Source organism: Zonotrichia albicollis, chromosome 6, assembly GCF_047830755.1.
Source record: "Zonotrichia albicollis isolate bZonAlb1 chromosome 6, bZonAlb1.hap1, whole genome shotgun sequence".
NCBI lineage: Eukaryota > Metazoa > Chordata > Aves > Passeriformes > Passerellidae > Zonotrichia > Zonotrichia albicollis.
In genome coordinates this window covers 48,706,925-48,724,664 of record NC_133824.1, presented here as the reverse complement: position 1 = coordinate 48,724,664, position 17,740 = coordinate 48,706,925, and the positions used below count along the sequence as shown (strand labels likewise).

General features: G+C 51.4%; 3 protein-coding genes across 3 annotated transcripts; 2 read left to right on the top strand and 1 right to left on the bottom strand.

Moving 5' to 3' along the window:
* The first annotated feature begins 556 nt into the window (after positions 1–556).
* Positions 557–1,705, top strand: LOC141729260 (proto-oncogene Mas-like). Its single transcript, XM_074542162.1, has one exon. It carries the CDS (start codon positions 557–559, stop codon positions 1,511–1,513), a length of 957 nt encoding a protein of 318 aa, XP_074398263.1. The 3' UTR covers positions 1,514–1,705.
* Positions 1,706–3,455: 1,750 nt separating this feature from the next.
* On the bottom strand, positions 3,456–5,388 carry LOC141729236 (mas-related G-protein coupled receptor member H-like). Its single transcript, XM_074542138.1, has 2 exons — positions 5,379–5,388; positions 3,456–4,495 (listed from the first exon to the last, which is right to left on the bottom strand). Exons 1-2 carry the CDS (start codon positions 5,386–5,388, stop codon positions 3,456–3,458), a joined length of 1,050 nt encoding a protein of 349 aa, XP_074398239.1.
* A 496-nt stretch (positions 5,389–5,884) lies between these two features.
* Positions 5,885–7,423, top strand: LOC141729235 (mas-related G-protein coupled receptor member H-like). Its single transcript, XM_074542137.1, has 2 exons — positions 5,885–5,933; positions 6,384–7,423. Exons 1-2 carry the CDS (start codon positions 5,885–5,887, stop codon positions 7,421–7,423), a joined length of 1,089 nt encoding a protein of 362 aa, XP_074398238.1.
* Positions 7,424–17,740: the final 10,317 nt, after the last annotated feature.

The following is a 17,740-nucleotide window of genomic DNA, read 5'->3' as shown; positions in this document are numbered from 1 at the left end:
AGAAGTTGAGGGCTCTGCCAAACCAAAATGTTTATTTGTTACTGTACATGGGACCAAGAAGAACCACATCAAATGGCACTTTATTAAAACAGAAATCACTCATTAATATAAAAAACTACCAATTGTTTTCATGGAATCGCAGAATTCCAGAGTGGTTTGGGCTGGAAGGGACCTTAAAGATCATCCAGTTCCAACCCCCTGCAATGGGCAGAGACACCTTCCACTATCCCAGTTTGCTCCAGCCTGGCTTTGGACACCTCCACAGATGGGGCAGGCACAGTTTCTCTAGGTAACCTGTGCCAGAGCTTCACCACCCTCACAAGGAAGAATTTATTCCCAGTCTCCCATCTAAACCCACACTCTGTCAGTGTAAAGCCTTCACCCTTTATCCTGTTACTCCAGGCTCTTGGTCCCTTCCAAACCAATTTATTTTGAGAGATCCATGAGATCAAGTTCTAGCTACAAAGCCTTGGAACAAACCAAGGAACGCCTCTAGAAAAGTCACCCTGGAGTTACCACCTCTCCTCTCTCTGCTCCCAGGTCCGAATCACCCATCATGAGACCCTCAACCACACCAATGGTCCTTCCAACCACAGCCATCCATGCTCCTGGGACCAACTACAGCAGGGCTGTGGGACAGCCCCAGCCATCCTACACTGTCCTCAAGTTCACGGAGAGCTTCTGCCTGCTGAGTGCTGCCTGTGGGATGGTGGGGAACAGCCTGGTCGTGTGGTACCTGGGCTTCCGCATCCACAGGAACCACTTCACCGTCTACATCCTGAACCTGGCGGCCGCCGACTTCGGGTACCTGCTGTGCATCGCCGTGGAGACCGTGCAGTACCTGATGCAGTTCAACGTGGGGGTGCAGTTTGGGATCTTCCTCTTCCTGGATCTCTTCATGTACGGCACGGGCCTGTACCTGCTGATGGCCATCAGCATTGAGCGCTGCCTGTCCGTGCTGTCCCCCATCTGGTGCCGGACACACTGCCCGAAGCACCTGTCTGCCGTGGTGTCCGGCCTGCTCTGGGCCCTGTCCCTGCTCCTGAACACTCTGGGATATGTCCTGTGCACCATTCGCCGCTCTCCCAGGGCCTGCCAGTGCCTGCTCATCACCATCGGAGCCTTGGATTTCCTCATCTGCGCGCCTCTCATGCTGCTCTTCAGCCTCACCCTCTTCCTGCGGGTCAAGTGCAGCTCCCAGCCCTTCCAAACGGGCCGGCTCTTCACTGTCATCATGCTCACCATCCTCTTCTTCCTCATTTTTGCTGTGCCCCTCAGTGTCCTCATCCTCCTGGACTTCCTGGGCCTCAAGTTCCTGTATTCCCCAGAAATTGGCTTTGTGCTGTCCTGCGTCAACAGCACCCTCAACCCCGTCATTTACTTCCTGGTGGGAAGCTACAGGGATTGGAAATTCCAGCTCACCCTCAGGCTGGCATTCCAGAGGGCCTTCCAAGACTCAGCGGATGACAGAGACGAGCAGGAAATGCGGGACACGATAACCATGTCCTCCTAAAATCCTGCCTAGAATGTCTTGGCAGAACTGAAGGACTCTGAGGTACTGGGGAAGGTTCATCTCACCTGACCCTCAGTACCCTCTTTGTAGACATTTTAGGTCATAATTTTAAGTCCTCATTATTTTAAGATCCACTTTGGGTCATTATTTTAAGTGCCCCATATGACACATAAGCACGTGGACCACAGAATTTACCTGACTTGTATTTAAGTTCCTGTTTCTTTCTTCCAGTGACTTTTAAATAATATCCATTTGATAAGACTGAAATGTTTTGGTGTCTGAATTTCATCAAAGAAATCCTGCTCAGGATAAAACTTTGGCATTCATAAACTCATAAATTCTGTGTTGCTTTTCACTCAGATCTCTGAAAATGAGATCAGTACCAACAATCCTTCTGTGGGAAGCAGACAAAAAATTCCTGAAGGAGTATCCATCTATCCCTCTTCACTTAGAATTCCCATTCCATGTCAGAGCACGCACACAGCCTTTTGTGGCCCTCACAGCCATTCTGGGCTTCCTAATGTGAGCATTTCAAGGGCTGAAAAGATACACATCCACCAAGTCCATTTCTTCTCTGAACCAGGGATTCTTTTCACACCACAGAGCAGAAAAGGGCTCCATCACCTTCCAACTTGCTTTAAAAACTTATTGACTGAATTTCATCCTCACTTGTCCTGTATTTCAAAGAAATATGTGACTGGAGATTAATATTTTATATTATTATACTGTTGCATGTTATTGTAATTTCCTCCAGCCCTTGACAGAGTCTCTGTATTTATCTACAGCATGCATTGGGTTGTAATTTCTTCCTTTAAAAGGACACATCAGAATCCATGGCTTTTAAATCTCCTTTACCAATACAAGTAAATCTAAGGATAGTGGGAAAAATACAGGAAACAGAACAAGGTAAATACATACCATGATTTTCAACAAATTACTTCCGAAACCAAATCCTTTGAGGGGCAAAATGGGATTATTTGTGCTGTCATACTACCTAACATTTATAAGTCAATGTGGGTAATTTTCTTTGAAAAACTTCACAAATTCATGTTCAAAATGTGATCTTTTTGATATCACAACTGTTTTTATCATTGGGACAAACAAAATATTTTTGTATTGTTAAAAAGACCAGAATTCTCTTTTTTGTTGTTTTTTCCCCCCCTAAAGGGATAAAAATTGTATTTAAAGTTGTTGTTGTTGCTGCTATCTGATTTATCAGCTGATAAAAACACACAGAATGTAAACTCAGATACATAATTTTTTTAATTTGAGGCACAGGAAGAACCTTCCAGTCAGTGTCTACTGAAAAAGGAGAAAAAAGTCAAGTTTATTTTATAACAGCTAATTCCAGATGTTTTTTTGGTATAACACTGCTGTGCTTAGGTGAATAACTTTTCCTCAAATGATTCCAGAGGGAGCAGGACCAGCCCCTGTGTGACTAACCCAAATATTTATAGGGATTTAGCACACCAGGAATATCCTTCTTCATCTGTCCTCTCCAAGCAAATCCTTTGTCATTCTCAATTTTTATTTTTTTACTTTCTCCCATACTTTATTTTTTTTTCTGTTTCTCTCCCATTCATTCTCTTGCTTAGTTTCCTTTTTTCCTTTGATGTATTTTTTTCCTTTTTTTTCTCCCTCTCCCCTTTTCTCCCTTTCCCCTTTCTCTCTTTTTCCTCTCCCTTTTCCCCAAATTGTAATTTTCACCCATCTCTTACCACCTTACATCCCAAATTTCACCAAACCAACTCCCCTTGCTCTGTCCATTTTTGCAGACTTTGCTTCATCAACAGAGTTTATTCCCTATGGATGGGGCAGCGAGGGCAGTACCATGGGGAATGAACCCAGCTGGGGAACTGGACTGAGCTGGCTACGCTGCTTGGAGTGCTCTTGTCTCCAATACTTCTGGCTGCCTCTGAGGTGCCACATGTGCAGAAGTGCCTCACAGAGCTGTCACCTCCAGCACAGTGTCCCCAGGCCCGTGGCTGCCCTCGTCACTCCCGCCTTTCTCCTCAAACACCCTCCGCAGAGCCACTCTGACCGAGCGCTGGAAGCGGCGCCGCCGGCAGCTCCCCACCAGCACGTAAATCACCGGGTTGAGGGAGCAGTTCAGCAGTGCCAGGAACAAAGAGGGGTCATCTGGGAATAAATCACCGGAATCTGGGAGATTGATGAAAACCTCCATGCAGAAAGGGATGCCAAAGGCAAAGAACAGCAGGACGTTGAGCACGATGGCCACAAAGAGCTTCCCTGGCTGCCGCCTGCGGGAGCCACAGCGCAGCTTGAGGAACAGGAACAGGTTGGAAACCAACATCATGAGGGAAAAAACCACGGAAATGGCCAGGGCTACACCTGCAATGACGGTCCCAGAGGCTTCAGTGTAGGTGGAGGTGAGGTAGAGGGAGGAAACAAAAGCCCCTGCCAGGGCCCAGAGGGCCCCGCTGACGGCGGCTGAGAGGTGCCGGGGGCGGTGGCAGCGGTACCAGATGGGGCACAGGACGGAGACGCAGCGCTCCACGCTGAGGGCTGCCAGCAGCCCCAGGCTGCTCAGGTCAAACACGTGGCACGGGAACCCAAGGTCAAACACAAAGCGCTGATAGTGGTGAATAAAAGGAAACAAAGATGTGCAGAATGCTGCTAAGGACAGAAAAGCCAACAGAAGCAGGAGAAACAGGAGGAGCAGGGAGAAGTCTGCAACAGCCAGATTTAGGATGTAGACAGTGAAAGGGCTCTGCTTTGTGTGCAAGCCCAGGAACCACAAGACCACCCCATTCCCTGCCAGCCCACACAGGGAGATCCCCAGGCACACCCCTGCAAAGGCAATCAGGCTGGAGGGAATGCGGGAGCATTCTGATCTGATATATTCCTCCCAGTCCAGAGATCCATAAAGGGTATTGTTCAGGGTGAGGTTTGTTGTGCTGTTCTCCTCCATGGTGAACGATCCTGCTCCCAGCAGCTGCCTTCTCCCTTTCCCACCACCTCCTAGGGAAAGATGGGGAACCAGAGGGAAATAAGGGACATCAGCACTCCCAGTATTTCCCAACTGTCCACACAGCCCCACGCCAGCCCCAGGAAGAACCCCCACCCCTGCAGTGCCCAGGACTGGCTCCCAGCCTTCCAGCCCTGACTCTAGACAGGAATCTCCCACCACGCCATCCCTGAACTCCTACCTCCCGTAGGAACAGCACTGACACAGCAGCACCAGGAGAAAGGATTTGGGATGGCTGCTGGAACCACTGGCTCTGCTTCAGTCTCGTGCCTCATGCCTGGGTTGCAGCCCTTGGCCCAGAGATGATATCCCATGGTCAGAGCTCCCCTCACAATCTCCCCACATCAGTGACAGCTTCCCCTCACATGTCCAGGGACACAGATCTTATCAGGAGGAGGTGGCCGTGTCACTGCCTTCCTCTCCTCCTCCCAGTTCTTCATGAGGCGCTGCTCATCTGTTATGATCCCATTACTGCAGCACTCAGACTTTTGAATTTTAATCATTTACTGGATCTAAAGCAATGAAAATAAGATAATATTATGTCTCTTCAGGTGCTGGGAATCCTGGGTCAAAACCCTTCTCTGGTGAGGGCAGATCCTGTCCATGGAAGGGGTACTTCACTATGATCTGTTCAGCTGTTACTGGGTTTTCTGAACCCCTCAGAAATTCCAGACCTCCTTAGATGCCAGCAGAGCCCCTGAGCAGCAGCCATGGGGATGAGCACTGTCCTTGTGTCCACTTGCTGTGGGAAATCACCAGTGCCCAGACACGGGACTGCACGAGGGCTTTGCCCACAGCCTCTAATCCCATCCTGTCTAATCCCAATCATCAGCCTCATCACCCCTGCTGGCATGTGTCTCCTCAGAGATTAGGTACGTGGGTACATGGTGCCGGCAAAGTGCTCTTATCTCCAAGTGGTTCTTGCCACACAACCTCAGCCTTCCACAGCACGGGAACTGGCATTTATCTTCTGCCCCTCTTTCATGTGTTTTCCATCTCCTTTGGAGTTGTATCCTGTGCTTGTCATCCCCAGAACTGATGGATGTGTTAATGCACAAGGTCCATGTGCTCTCCAGGGGGTCCAGCCTGGGGCTTCAGGATTTGGAGCTAGAGGAAGACTTGAAACAAGGAGAGAACTTAGGCTCAGCATCCATCCATGAGAGGGAGATGGAAGAAGGTGCAACTCCTGCAAGTTTCTCCCAGAAGGAAGTTGGAAGAAGTTTTTGAGCACGATTTACATGTCACTAGAGACACTGAGAAACTTGTGCTATGGCATGTCTGCACACCAGTGATTTCTCCCACTCCTGAAGGTCTACGACTCATCTTCTCACCCCTCTGCCATCCTCCATCCCTGGGAATGATTTGTATCCCCTTCTGCGTTGATGGATGGACCACCTGGCACACGCAGTGAAAGGCAGAAGCCCTTGCATGGTGGGATGACGTTGGAGAGTGGCAGAGGAAGGGGGTGATGTGGCCACCTCCTCCTGATAAGATCTGTGTCCCTGGACATGTGAGGGGAAGCTGTCACTGATGTGGGGAGATTTTGAGGGGAGCTCTGACCATGGGATATCATCTCTGGGCCAAGGGCTGCACCCAGGCACGAGGCACGAGACTGAAGCAGAGCCAGTGGTTCCAGCAGCCATCCCAAATCCTTTCTCCTGGTGCTGCTGTGTCAGTGCTGTTCCTACGGGAGGTAGGAGTTCAGGGATGGCGTGGTGGGAGATTCCTGTCTAGAGTCAGGGCTGGAAGGCTGGGAGCCAGTCCTGGGCACTGCAGGGGTGGGGGTTCTTCCTGGGGCTGGCGTGGGGCTGTGTGGACAGTTGGGAAATACTGGGAGTGCTGATGTCCCTTATTTCCCTCTGGTTCCCCATCTTTCCCTAGGAGGTGGTGGGAAAGGGAGAAGGCAGCTGCTGGGAGCAGGATCGTTCACCATGGAGGAGAACAGCACAACAAACCTCACCCTGAACAATACCCTTTATGGATCTCTGGACTGGGAGGAATATATCAGATCAGAATGCTCCCGCATTCCCTCCAGCCTGATTGCCTTTGCAGGGGTGTGCCTGGGGATCTCCCTGTGTGGGCTGGCAGGGAATGGGGTGGTCTTGTGGTTCCTGGGCTTGCACACAAAGCAGAGCCCTTTCACTGTCTACATCCTAAATCTGGCTGTTGCAGACTTCTCCCTGCTCCTCCTGTTTCTCCTGCTTCTGTTGGCTTTTCTGTCCTTAGCAGCATTCTGCACATCTTTGTTTCCTTTTATTCACCACTATCAGCGCTTTGTGTTTGACCTTGGGTTCCCGTGCCACGTGTTTGACCTGAGCAGCCTGGGGCTGCTGGCAGCCCTCAGCGTGGAGCGCTGCGTCTCCGTCCTGTGCCCCATCTGGTACCGCTGCCACCGCCCCCGGCACCTCTCAGCCGCCGTCAGCGGGGCCCTCTGGGCCCTGGCAGGGGCTTTTGTTTCCTCCCTCTACCTCACCTCCACCTACACTGAAGCCTCTGGGACCGTCATTGCAGGTGTAGCCCTGGCCATTTCCGTGGTTTTTTCCCTCATGATGTTGGTTTCCAACCTGCTCCTGTTCCTCAAGCTGCGCTGTGGCTCCCGCAGGCGGCAGCCAGGGAAGCTCTTTGTGGCCATCGTGCTCAACGTCCTGCTGTTCTTTGCCTTTGGCATCCCTTTCTGCATGGAGGTTTTCATCAATCTCCCAGATTCCGGTGATTTATTCCCAGATGACCCCTCTTTGTTCCTGGCACTGCTGAACTGCTCCCTCAACCCGGTGATTTACGTGCTGGTGGGGAGCTGCCAGCGGCGCCGCTTCCAGCGCTCGGTCAGAGTGGCTCTGCGGAGGGTGTTTGAGGAGAAAGGCGGGAGTGACGAGGGCAGCCACGGGCCTGGGGACACTGTGCTGGAGGTGACAGCTCTGTGAGGCACTTCTGCACATGTGGCACCTCAGAGACAGCCATTGGAGTGCATGGCTCTGAGTTCAGTCCTGTTCCTGTATTCCCCATGGAATGACCCTCATTGCCTTGGCCTCAAGGAATAAACTCTGAAGTACTGATCTTTTTAATTTCGTTGCTACCCCTAAATCAGGTTTGGATTTTTTTCTTTTGTTTCTTTTCAATGTGGTAATTCCTGCCCCATTTTATTTTATTTAATATACAACATCAGGGATTTGCTGCAGAGCTTTTCACTGGGAAACAGCATCAGAAACTGGCTCATTTCCTTAGTTTTTCCCATTCTAAAGTCTCTGGATTTTCTGTGAGGGCAGGTACCTGTCTCACACCAGAGCTCTTCCTAAGGCTAGTGCCTACAATGTCTGGAATGAGCCATCTTTTGACAATTCCAAGATCACCTCACTCCTTCTAGGAAAAGCAGTTTGTGTCAGGTTCCTCATAGCAACCCTTAGCCTGAAATCCTGTCTGTGAACAGGCTTAAATCCCCACTTCACATTGCACAGGTGGATTTTTCAGGCTCTGCAGGACAAAACCTATGACTTCTGTTTCAAATCTAATTTTGCCACTTGTGTACCACAATTTCAGTGGTACTTCTCCCGCACCAGGCAGTTTCCAAGAGGATTCATGCAATAATAAATTCTGTGAATGAGCTGGAGCACTGGCACACAGCAGAGGGATGATTTAGGATTTCAGCAATGGCATTTCTTCTGAGAAGAGGCAAATCCATGCTGCTAGCCTGACTTTAATCCTTAGAAAGTTGCAGGTTTCATCTGAGTCATCCTCTACACTGCCTTGGCAGTCAGACAGCAGCCTACAGTGAATTCCAAGGTATTCCTAAAAAGCTGGTGAGATGATTCCTACCCAGGCTGACATGTGCCTCAGGGATCTGGGATGCTCCTCCTGCAAACTGCTGGCCTGGGGACCAGAACTGTCACCTCTCTTCATGCTGACATTGCATTTGTGTCGCCAGCTATGGAATCTCACCAGGCCAGTCCTATCAAGGGCAAACACTTCATGATCCAGGAGCTGGCAGAGCTCCAGGAGAGGTGGAGAGGGGCTTTGGACAAGGGCATGGAGTGACAGGACAAGGGGGAATGGCTTCCCACTGACAGAAGGTGGGGTCAGATTGGATATTAGGGAAAAATCCTTCCCTGTGAGGGTGCTGAGGCCCTGGCACAGTTTGCCCAGAGGGATGGGGTCAGGTAAAAACAAACACAAGAGCTTCCAAGTCTGAGGAGGAGGAGGATGAGATATAATGAAGGGATGGAAAAGCCATCACAGCAACCCCCCACACCTGGTCCCTAATAGCTTTTATTGCATCATTATAGGGATTGGCAGTAATTAACGTGAACTCTAAGAGCTGATAACCTGGCTGCAAGCAACTGAGTGCTGTTCTTCCCTTGGGCTATGTGAGCCTGCATTGGAATGTCAAAAAGGGGAATTCTTGTCTCAGCTGTGCTCCTTTGGGCCCAGGGGACGTTGTATCAATGATTCTGCAGCTCTTCACAGAATGAGAGCTTTTTCTGTCAAACTGAGAGATAATTCAACAGCACGGCAGGCATTCCAGTGCCACCAGCAACCCTCATCTTCTGGAGAGATCATGACGCCTCAGCAAAGAGAAACAAGGAATATTAGGAAACTGTTGGGAGAGAGAAGGCAGTTGGAGAAAGGGACAATCTGCAGGGAACAACTGTTTCTCGTCAGAAAGAAATGAGGAGACATTTGCAAAATTCTTTATGTGGACTTTTGACAAAAGCTAATTCCTTTGTGACAAAGAAAAAAACCATCAAGATAAATATCTTGGAGGGAGTGGAGCTCTGACGTATCCAAAGTTGTAAAACCACTTCCATCTGCCCTATGACCCCACTGAGCCTTGGGGAGCAACACCAGGACAGGGCACAGAGAGGAGCCAGCAGGACAGGAATGGGGAGCTTCTGGTGACCTGGGCACTTTCTCCTTCATGTCCCTGACCTGGCAGGAGCCGCTTTAGGACATGGATCCCAAAGGAGCAAGAGGGACCAGGAAGCGCCGCTGATCTGCACAGACCCCTTTGCCTGCTGCTGCCCCACAGGGAACAGGTCAGTGGAATGTTTGCCTTCCTCCCTACCCCACCTTCCTCTCCTGCAGCACCTGCTCTGTTCCTGCCACCCTCTCCCGGTGACCGCAGGGCTCTCCCCAGCTCCTCCCTCCTCTGCCCTGAGCTTCCCTTCCACATCCCCTGCTTCACATCCTAACCCTCCCACCCCACAATTCCCACCCCTCTCCTTGCCTGCACATCTCACTCCTCCCCACTGAACCTTTCCCACTGCAGGGAGCTGCTGAGGAGCCACATGGTCCATCCCTGGATTCTCCAAGCACTGACTGCCCATCCACTCTGACCACACCCAGGGCCACAACCCACTGCCTGCCCAGCATCCATCCATGGAGGTGAGCACCGTGTCCCCATCTCCTGCCTCACCCACTGAAGGAGATGGACTTCGTGAGACAGATGTCACCAGCGTGGCCATACACAGTGTGACCCTGCTCATCTGCCTCTGTGGGCTGGCTGGGAATGGGGCTGTCATCGGCCTTCTCAGCCTTAAAATGCATAACTCTCGCTTCTTTGACCTGGCTGTCATTGACTTCCTCTTCCTCCTCTTTGCAATCCCCTCTGCCCTCCTCTTCCTGGTGGAGGATGTGTCCTGCTCTCCTATCGTGCCCCTGCTGTATCTGAGTTTCCTTTTCCAGCTGTCAGTGGTGTCCTACTACTGGGCACTGTTCCGACTGATGCGCAGGAGCCCTGTGCTTTATATGGACAAGCTCTGCTGGCTCTACTGCCACTGTGACTTTCCTCTACGCCTGTTGTGGGTGGTGGACACTATCCAATTCTGGGCCTTCTTTGCTCTCTTCACTGTCATTCCCACGATGACATTCCTGTGCCCATCACACCAGCAGGAGCACTGCCGGGCAGCTCTCATCTCCATATACACCATCATCTTGCTCCTCTTTGTGGCACCCGTGTTCATTTCTCAAACAGTCAATTTCATTAATGCCAAGTGGGGTTCCCAGCAGCAGCAACCCAAGAGATGCAACATGGTTACCCTCATCACTGTGCTCCTCACTCTCCTCCTCAGCCTGTGGAATTTCCTGCAGCAGCTCGGTTACATCGCTGTGCCCTCTCAAGTTGTTTTCCTGCTCACCTGCAACCACAGCAGCATCAGACCCTTCATCGACTTCTTGGCAGGGAGGTGTTGGAGGCCCTGCTCTGTGCAGTCACTCCAGCTCTCCCTCCAGAGGGTCTTTGAGGAGACAGAAGAAAACACTGCCCATAGTGATGATCCTGCCATGGACACATTGCTCTGAGCCTGTGGATCCCTTCCATTGCTCTCCTGAAGGACCCCAGGAGGCCCCAAGGAGGCTGAAGGTTTCGTTGAGCCTCCTGATGAATCAATATCCACAGGATCACCCTCCCTGTGGTGCTGTATTCATGCAGGAGAAGGGAGCAGGAGCATTGCCTTGGGTGATTTTTGTGGGATGCTCTGCAGGGAGCACATTGCAGCATGGTTTTCCTCCTCCCTCCTGCATCCACATGGCTCCAAGCAGTGCAGCTGGGCTCAGTGCTGTTCCCCACCTCTATTCCCCATGCAATGACCCTCATGGCCTCAGCCCCAGGGAATGAACTCCATCTCCTTTGGCTCAGCAGATGAGTTCCATGGTGTTTTCAGGGAGATCTTGCCTGCAAAGAATGGGACACCTTAATCCCTGGGGACACACCCAGCACGGGGTGGCAGTGATTTCCCAAATCCCTGCAGGGCTGGTGCCTCTGGATGGCAGGAGAGGGGCTGGGATCACAGGGAGCATCCTTCCCCTTCTGTCCAGCAGAGCCGGCCCTGCATTCCCAGCTGATGGGAAGGGACACCAGGTAGGGCTGCCGAGCTGGGGAGGGACAGCAACATTCCCTTATCCTTTCAGTGGCAATGTCTCACATTCTTGAATTTCAGAATTGAATCCTTTTGAGTAAAGTGCAGGATCCATTCTGTACTCCACTGATCCTTTGTGCCTGTATCCAGAAAGTACATGGAATATGGAAATTCCCATCACCGGATGCTTGGACCATTGAATTGCCCAGAGATTAGGGGGTTATGCTGCTCTTCTGCAGAATGGGGCCATCCATCCTCTGGTTCCCCAGCATCAGTGTCCAGGGAAGGCCTTGAGCACCTCCATCCTGAACCTGGCCACCCTCAGGAGGAGCTGCACAGCCACTCTGCACAGCAGCTCCAGCCACAGACCAGCTTCTCCTGATCTTTATCATTCTGAAACAACCCCTCAATCAGATTTGGACTCATGGTTTTTGTTTTTTTCCACTGTGGAACTTTCCGCCTCTGAATCTGTTGAATAAACAACATCTAGGCTTCACTGCAGGGCCTGTCTCTGTTGAACAGTGTCCAAAATGGCTCATTTCCTTCTTTTATCCCATTCTAAAGCCTCTGGCTGCTCTGGGAGCAGGGCAGGTCCCTGTCTCATACCAGAGCCCTTCCTAAGGCACGTGCCTGCAATGCTTGGGATGATGTTGGCAGTGCCAAGAGCTCCTGATTCCTGCTGGGAGACACCTGGGCAGCAGCCACATCTCTTGCTCAGGGAGAAGTTGTCCCTCCTTTTCCCACTGCCTTAAATGCAGGGTAAACCAATGTGGCACTGCTTCTGCAAAGGGAAGTGAGAGTGAAAGCAGTGGGTGGAGTCAGGCTTTGGAGACACACATGAAAGAGAAAGACTTTGACATCTGAAAGGGTTTTTCTCTCCCATCTCCTATTTTCCTGCCATTGGGAAAGCAGAAACCTTCCACAGTGGAACCTCTTATCCAGGAAATGACATTTCAGCCAGGATGTTTCTCCCAAGGCAAGTGCAGAAGGATCATGATCCTCCAATGTACTTTTTCTGCTTCCCAGCACCTTCCTTGTCTCCAGTGTCACCCAGACCACTCCCCACCTGAGCTTCTATTCAAAAGAGCAACGATTTCAAACCAAAAGTTTTCCTGGGTCTCCTTACCCATGGCAGAAGGAGAGATGGAATGAGATGATAGCTAAGGTTCCTTCCAAGACAAACAATTCCATGAGGATTCCTCAGGTCATCCAGCAACCACACCAGCCTGGAGTTCCCCTGCTGCACACAGCACCAGCCTGAAAGAGCTCAAGGAGCATTTGGACAATGCTCTCAGGCACAGGCTGGGATTGCTGGGATGTCCTGAGCAGGGCCAGAAACTGAATTCAATGATCTTTGTGGCTCCCTTCCAACTCTGGATATTTTATGGTTCTATTTTATGATGCCTCTCTTTCATGATGATTCCACTTGATAATGACTCCACAGTGTTGTCCCTATGACCTGGCTCTGGCACTAAAGCCTCAAAAGCCCTCTGCAAGGCAGCACTACCAGAGGGGTGAATTCCTTTGCACAGCTCCCAGCCAGGAAGTCAATCAGAGGGAGGGCACTGCTGTTGGCCGAGGAGCCAGAGCCCAGCCCCATTCCCACCATCCCACACAGGCACAGCAGCAGCAGCAGCAGCAGCAGCGGGACAGGCACTTTGCTCCACTGCCTGCTGTCACACCGGCTCCAGTTGTCGTGGCTCTCCTCATTCCAGCTCCCCTGGGATGCCTTCCCACCGGGCTGGCTCCAGCAGGCAGGGCTGGCTCCCTCCGTGTCAGGGGACAAAGTGCTCATGGTGACACCTCTGCTGCTTCTCCTGCCCTCACACAGCTGCAGGGCTGACAAACAGACACACCAGAGCAACGCTGCTGTCCCCCAAACGTGGCTTTTCCCATCTTTTCCCATCCACAGCTTCCATGTGGAGCAGCACAGGGAGGGGTGAGGGACAGGACAGATGGCAAGGAGAATGTGGGAGCCTGGACCTGTGTGCCTGGCACAAAAGCCAGGGAGATACCTCCTTCCTGGCTGTGGACAGGACAGAGCTGGAACAGGAAAACAATTGGAGAAGGAAGGAATTGCCCATGGAGATATCAGAGAGCAAATGGCTTTGGGATGGATCTGACCTGGACTCTCAGGTGCCACTTGATATCACTGAGCTGCTGGATTCCTTCAGCAGGACACTGGTTTCAATATTCCCTCCCTTTTCCCACACTATTTATAGCTCTTAATTCCCTACAGATCTCAATTCTGCCCCCAAAATCAATAACCAGGTTCCACCCAATGAGGGGGCCCTGATGAAGGTGGAAGAGAAGAGTCTGACCTGGTTTCCTCTGGCAGCCTGGAGAGCTTGCCTGCAGTGCACTGCCCTCAGCTGCCAGGCTCCAGCTGCTGTCCCTGGGCTGGGATCTGCAGGAGGTTCCTGTGGTGGTTTGACCAGGAAGGAGTGGGAATTCTGGGAAGCTGTGGTCAAACCAATGAAGGTTTTGGGTTTGAGACTGGCACCTGTTGTAGCCAGTGGGGTTTGGACACACCTCCGAGAATACACAGGGGTTAAAAAGCAGGGCACTGCCCTTGGCACTCTCTCTTGGGACGTCGCTTCGAAGAGGTCAGATCACCCTCCCCTGTCCAGCCTTGCTGCTGGGCGGGGGAGGGGCAGCCATGCGGTAGGCCCGGGGCCTGGACAGAGATGGGGGTGAGAAAGCTCTCAAGGATGGAAGGGTGGGGAGCCCCAAGAGACATCGGGCAGCCATTCCCCCCCCCAGGAGGGAGAGAGGGGAGAGCCAGCGTCTGAATGTGATAGCAGCCAGCCCGGGAGGAGAAAGGGGAGGGAAGAGTGCAGCCTGGCCGGCGGAGCAGCGGCACCTGTGGGAGTACCAGCATTCCGGGACAGATAGAGACTGAAACTTTTAACCCTTTCTTTCATGATTGGGGCCTTGCAAAAATGCTAATCCTCCTCGAAGCTGAATAAGAAGGGAGATAAGAGATGAGATGAGACAAGGACCTGGCCCGAAGAACGTGGAGATGATTGAGTGGGAAGAGATGATTTGGAGTGGCCTTTTGGCTGGACTTTTCTTGTGGCCATGGACTCAGTTGTTCCTGTGACACAGACTGCACTTAGGGGGAAGCAGTGGCTCAAAACCAGGAGGGTTCTTCGTGAGGACCCCCCGGCCCCAGGGGGTTGGAAAAATATGGGGGGGACAGATGTCCCAAAGCAGAGACTGTGCCTTTTTGGAGTGAGACAAGGCATCCTTGAAAGACAACCCTAAGAGCAGCTCTGGCCATGTGTCAGTGGTGAGAGCACTGGGCATGGAAGGAAGATGTCACAAGCGGCAAAAGGACTTTTTCCGGGCGGTGCCGAAGTGACAGGGAAGCACACGAGGTTTCAGTGTGTTTCCAGGGGAAGCCTATGGAACAAGAAGGACTCCTTTCCTCTTCATGAACTGAAGTTTGAGTATACTAAAGTGTCGTGCCAGGCTGGGCAGTTGGTGTTTTGGGAGAATGTATCGGATTGGGAAAGTCAGGTAGTGGGGAGGAGGAAAAGTGGTTTTTGTAAGGTTTTCAATTTTTTTTTTTTTTTTCTTTTCCTTATAGTCTTTCCCTATTTTCCTGTAGTTTAGGTAATAAAGTGTTCTTTATGTTTAAGCTAAAGCCTGTTTTGCTTATTCCTGGTCACATCTCACAGCAGACACCAGGGTGAGGGCATTTTCATGGGGGGGCACTGGCTCTGTGCCAGGCTCAAACCATGACAGTTCCCTGGAATGGTCCCTTGGGAAAGGGGAGCGCAGCCCGCGGGCTGAGCCCGAGCAGCGTCCGGCGCGGGCTCTGTCCCAGCTCCTGCCACAGCCCCTGCTCTCCGTGCTGCCTCGTGTTCTCCAGGGCTCTCACACACAGGCAGCTGCCTCAGAGCCTGCCACGGGCTCAGGGCTCTGCTCCTCAGCTGCTCCTTCACTCTGCCCAGGAAATGAGCAACGGGAGAGAGCCTCAGCAACCACACCTGTGCCCAGAGCACTTGGGCTCCATCTCAGCTTGTATTCTATTTTATAGCAACCTCAATCCCAAAATCTTGTCTTTTGAATTGCCTGAACTTGTCCCCTCTCATTTCTGGGCTGGATGCTCGGGGCCCTGCACTTCAAATATGCTGATAAACTTTTATTTCTGTTTCAAATCTAGCTTTCCCCCTTGTATACTGCAAGTTCAGTGGTATTTCACCTGCACCATACAGTTTCACCATACAGATGATTCATGCAATAATAAATTCTGTGCATGACCTGGAACACTGGCACACAGCAGAGGGATGATTTAGGAGTTCAGCCAGGTCATTTCTTCTGAGAAGAGGCAAATCAATGCTACTCCCATGGTGTTGGGATGTTAGGGGACACAAGACAGGTGATGGACTTTGGACCTGGTTAACATAAGAGATTTGAGAACAGGATGCCTTGGAAAAAGCAAACAGAACTTTGAAAATTAGACCTAGATTGCAAAAAGAATAAATCAGGCAGGATTACAGGAAAAAGAAAATCCCATTAAACTCTTCATGCAAGAGATGTTGTTATATGCATAAGGTTGTGTATGTGATTTTAACCTAATAAATGTAGTACACATTACTAGTCTCCCTGAAATAGTATATAAACGTTTGTATCCCACAATAAAATTGGATTCTCATCACCGAGTCAGTGTCCCCATCTCTCTTCATCACCGACACCGTGGCATTGATCCTTAGAAAGTTGCAGGTTTCATCTGAGTCATCCTCTACACTCCATTGGGAGACAGACAGCAGCCTACAGTGAATTCCAAGGAATTCCTAGAAAGGTGAGGTGAGATGATTCCTACCCAGGCTGACATGTGCTTCAGGGATCTGGGATGCTCCTCCTGCAAACTGCTGGCCCTGGGACCAGAACTGTCACCTCTCTTCCTGCTGACACCGTGTTTGTGTCCCCAGGTATGGAATCTCACATCCCCTCACCAGCCCCATTTCCTTTCAAGGGCAAACACTTCATGATCCAGGAGTTGATGGGGCTCCAGGAGAGTTGGAGAGGGACTTTGGACAAGGGCATGGAGTGACAGGACAAGGGGCAATGGCTTCCCATGGACAGAGGGTGGGGTCAGGTTGGATATTGGGAAGAAATCCTTCCCTGTGAGGGTGCTGAGGCCCTGGCACAGTTTGCCCAGAGGGATGGGGTCAGGTAAAAACAAACACAAGAGCTTCCAAGTCTGAGGAGGAGGAAGATGAGATATAATGAAGGGATGGAAAGGGGATCACAGCACCCCAAAACCTGGTCCCTGATAGCTTTCATTGCATCATTAAGAGGATTTGCAGTAATCAGGGTAGGCTCTAAGTGCTGCTGACTATTCTGCAAGCAACTGACTTCTGTCCTTCCTTTGGGCTGAGTGAGCCTGCATTGCAATGACAGAAATGGGAATTCTCAGGTCAGTTTGCTTTCTTGGGGCCAGGGGAGGTTTTGGCAATGATCCCGGACCTCTTCCTAGAAGGGGAGTTGTTTGTGTGCACTCAGATGCTGTGAGCACTTCCAGCACTGCCACCAGTATTCCAGTGCTACCAGCCCCACCAGCAGCCCTCTGCTGCTGAAGGGACAATGACACCTCAGGGAAGGTAAATGAGGGATGGTTGAAACCTGCAGAGCAAGGGGATGTATTTGGAGAATGTCCCATCTGAAAGAGTTTTTCTAATCCGGAGGAAACCAATAGCCATGCAAAGAAATCTGCATGCTGAGAAGCTTCCTCTATGGCAGAAAAAAGTCAAAACAAATAACTCCGAGGAAGTAGCCAAAGATGTAATTTCCTACTCCCTCCTGACTCCACCGAGCCTTGGGAAACAACACCGGGAAAGGGAACAGAGAGGAGCCAGCAGGACAGGAATGGGGAGCTTCTGGTGACCTGGGCACTTTCTCCTTCATGTCCCTGACCTGGCAGGAGCCGCTTTAGGACATGGATCCCAAAGGAGCAAGAGGGACCGGGAAGCGCCACTGATCTGCACAGACCCCTTTGCCTGCTGCTGCCCCACAGGGAACAGGTCAGTGGAATGTTTGCCTTCCTCCCTACCCCACCTTCCTCTCCTGCAGCACCTGCTCTGTTCCTGACACCCTCTCCCGGTGACCGCAGGGCCCTCCCAGCTCCTCTCTCTCCTCTGCCTTGTGCTTCCCTTCTGCATCTCCTGCTGAACAGTCCAAGCACACTTCTTCCCTCTCACACCCCACAATTCCCACTGCCCTCCACCCTTGCACATCTCACTCCTCCCCACTGAACCCTTCCCACTGCAGGGAGCTGCTGAGGAGCCACATGGTCCATCCCTGGATTCTCCAAGCACTGACTGCCCATCCACTCTGACCACAGCCAGGGGCCACATCCCACTGCCTGCCCAGTGTCCATCC

Excerpts from the sequence above, each read along its gene's own strand:
- LOC141729260 (XM_074542162.1), top strand. The coding sequence starts at position 557 with ATGAGACCCTCAACCACACCAATGGTCCTTCCAACCACAGCCATCCAT.
- LOC141729235 (XM_074542137.1), top strand. The coding sequence starts at position 5,885 with ATGGATGGACCACCTGGCACACGCAGTGAAAGGCAGAAGCCCTTGCAT. Across the intron at positions 5,934-6,383 it reads AAGGCAGAAGCCCTTGCATG|GAGGTGGTGGGAAAGGGAGA; the intron begins GTGGGATGACGT and ends ATCTTTCCCTAG.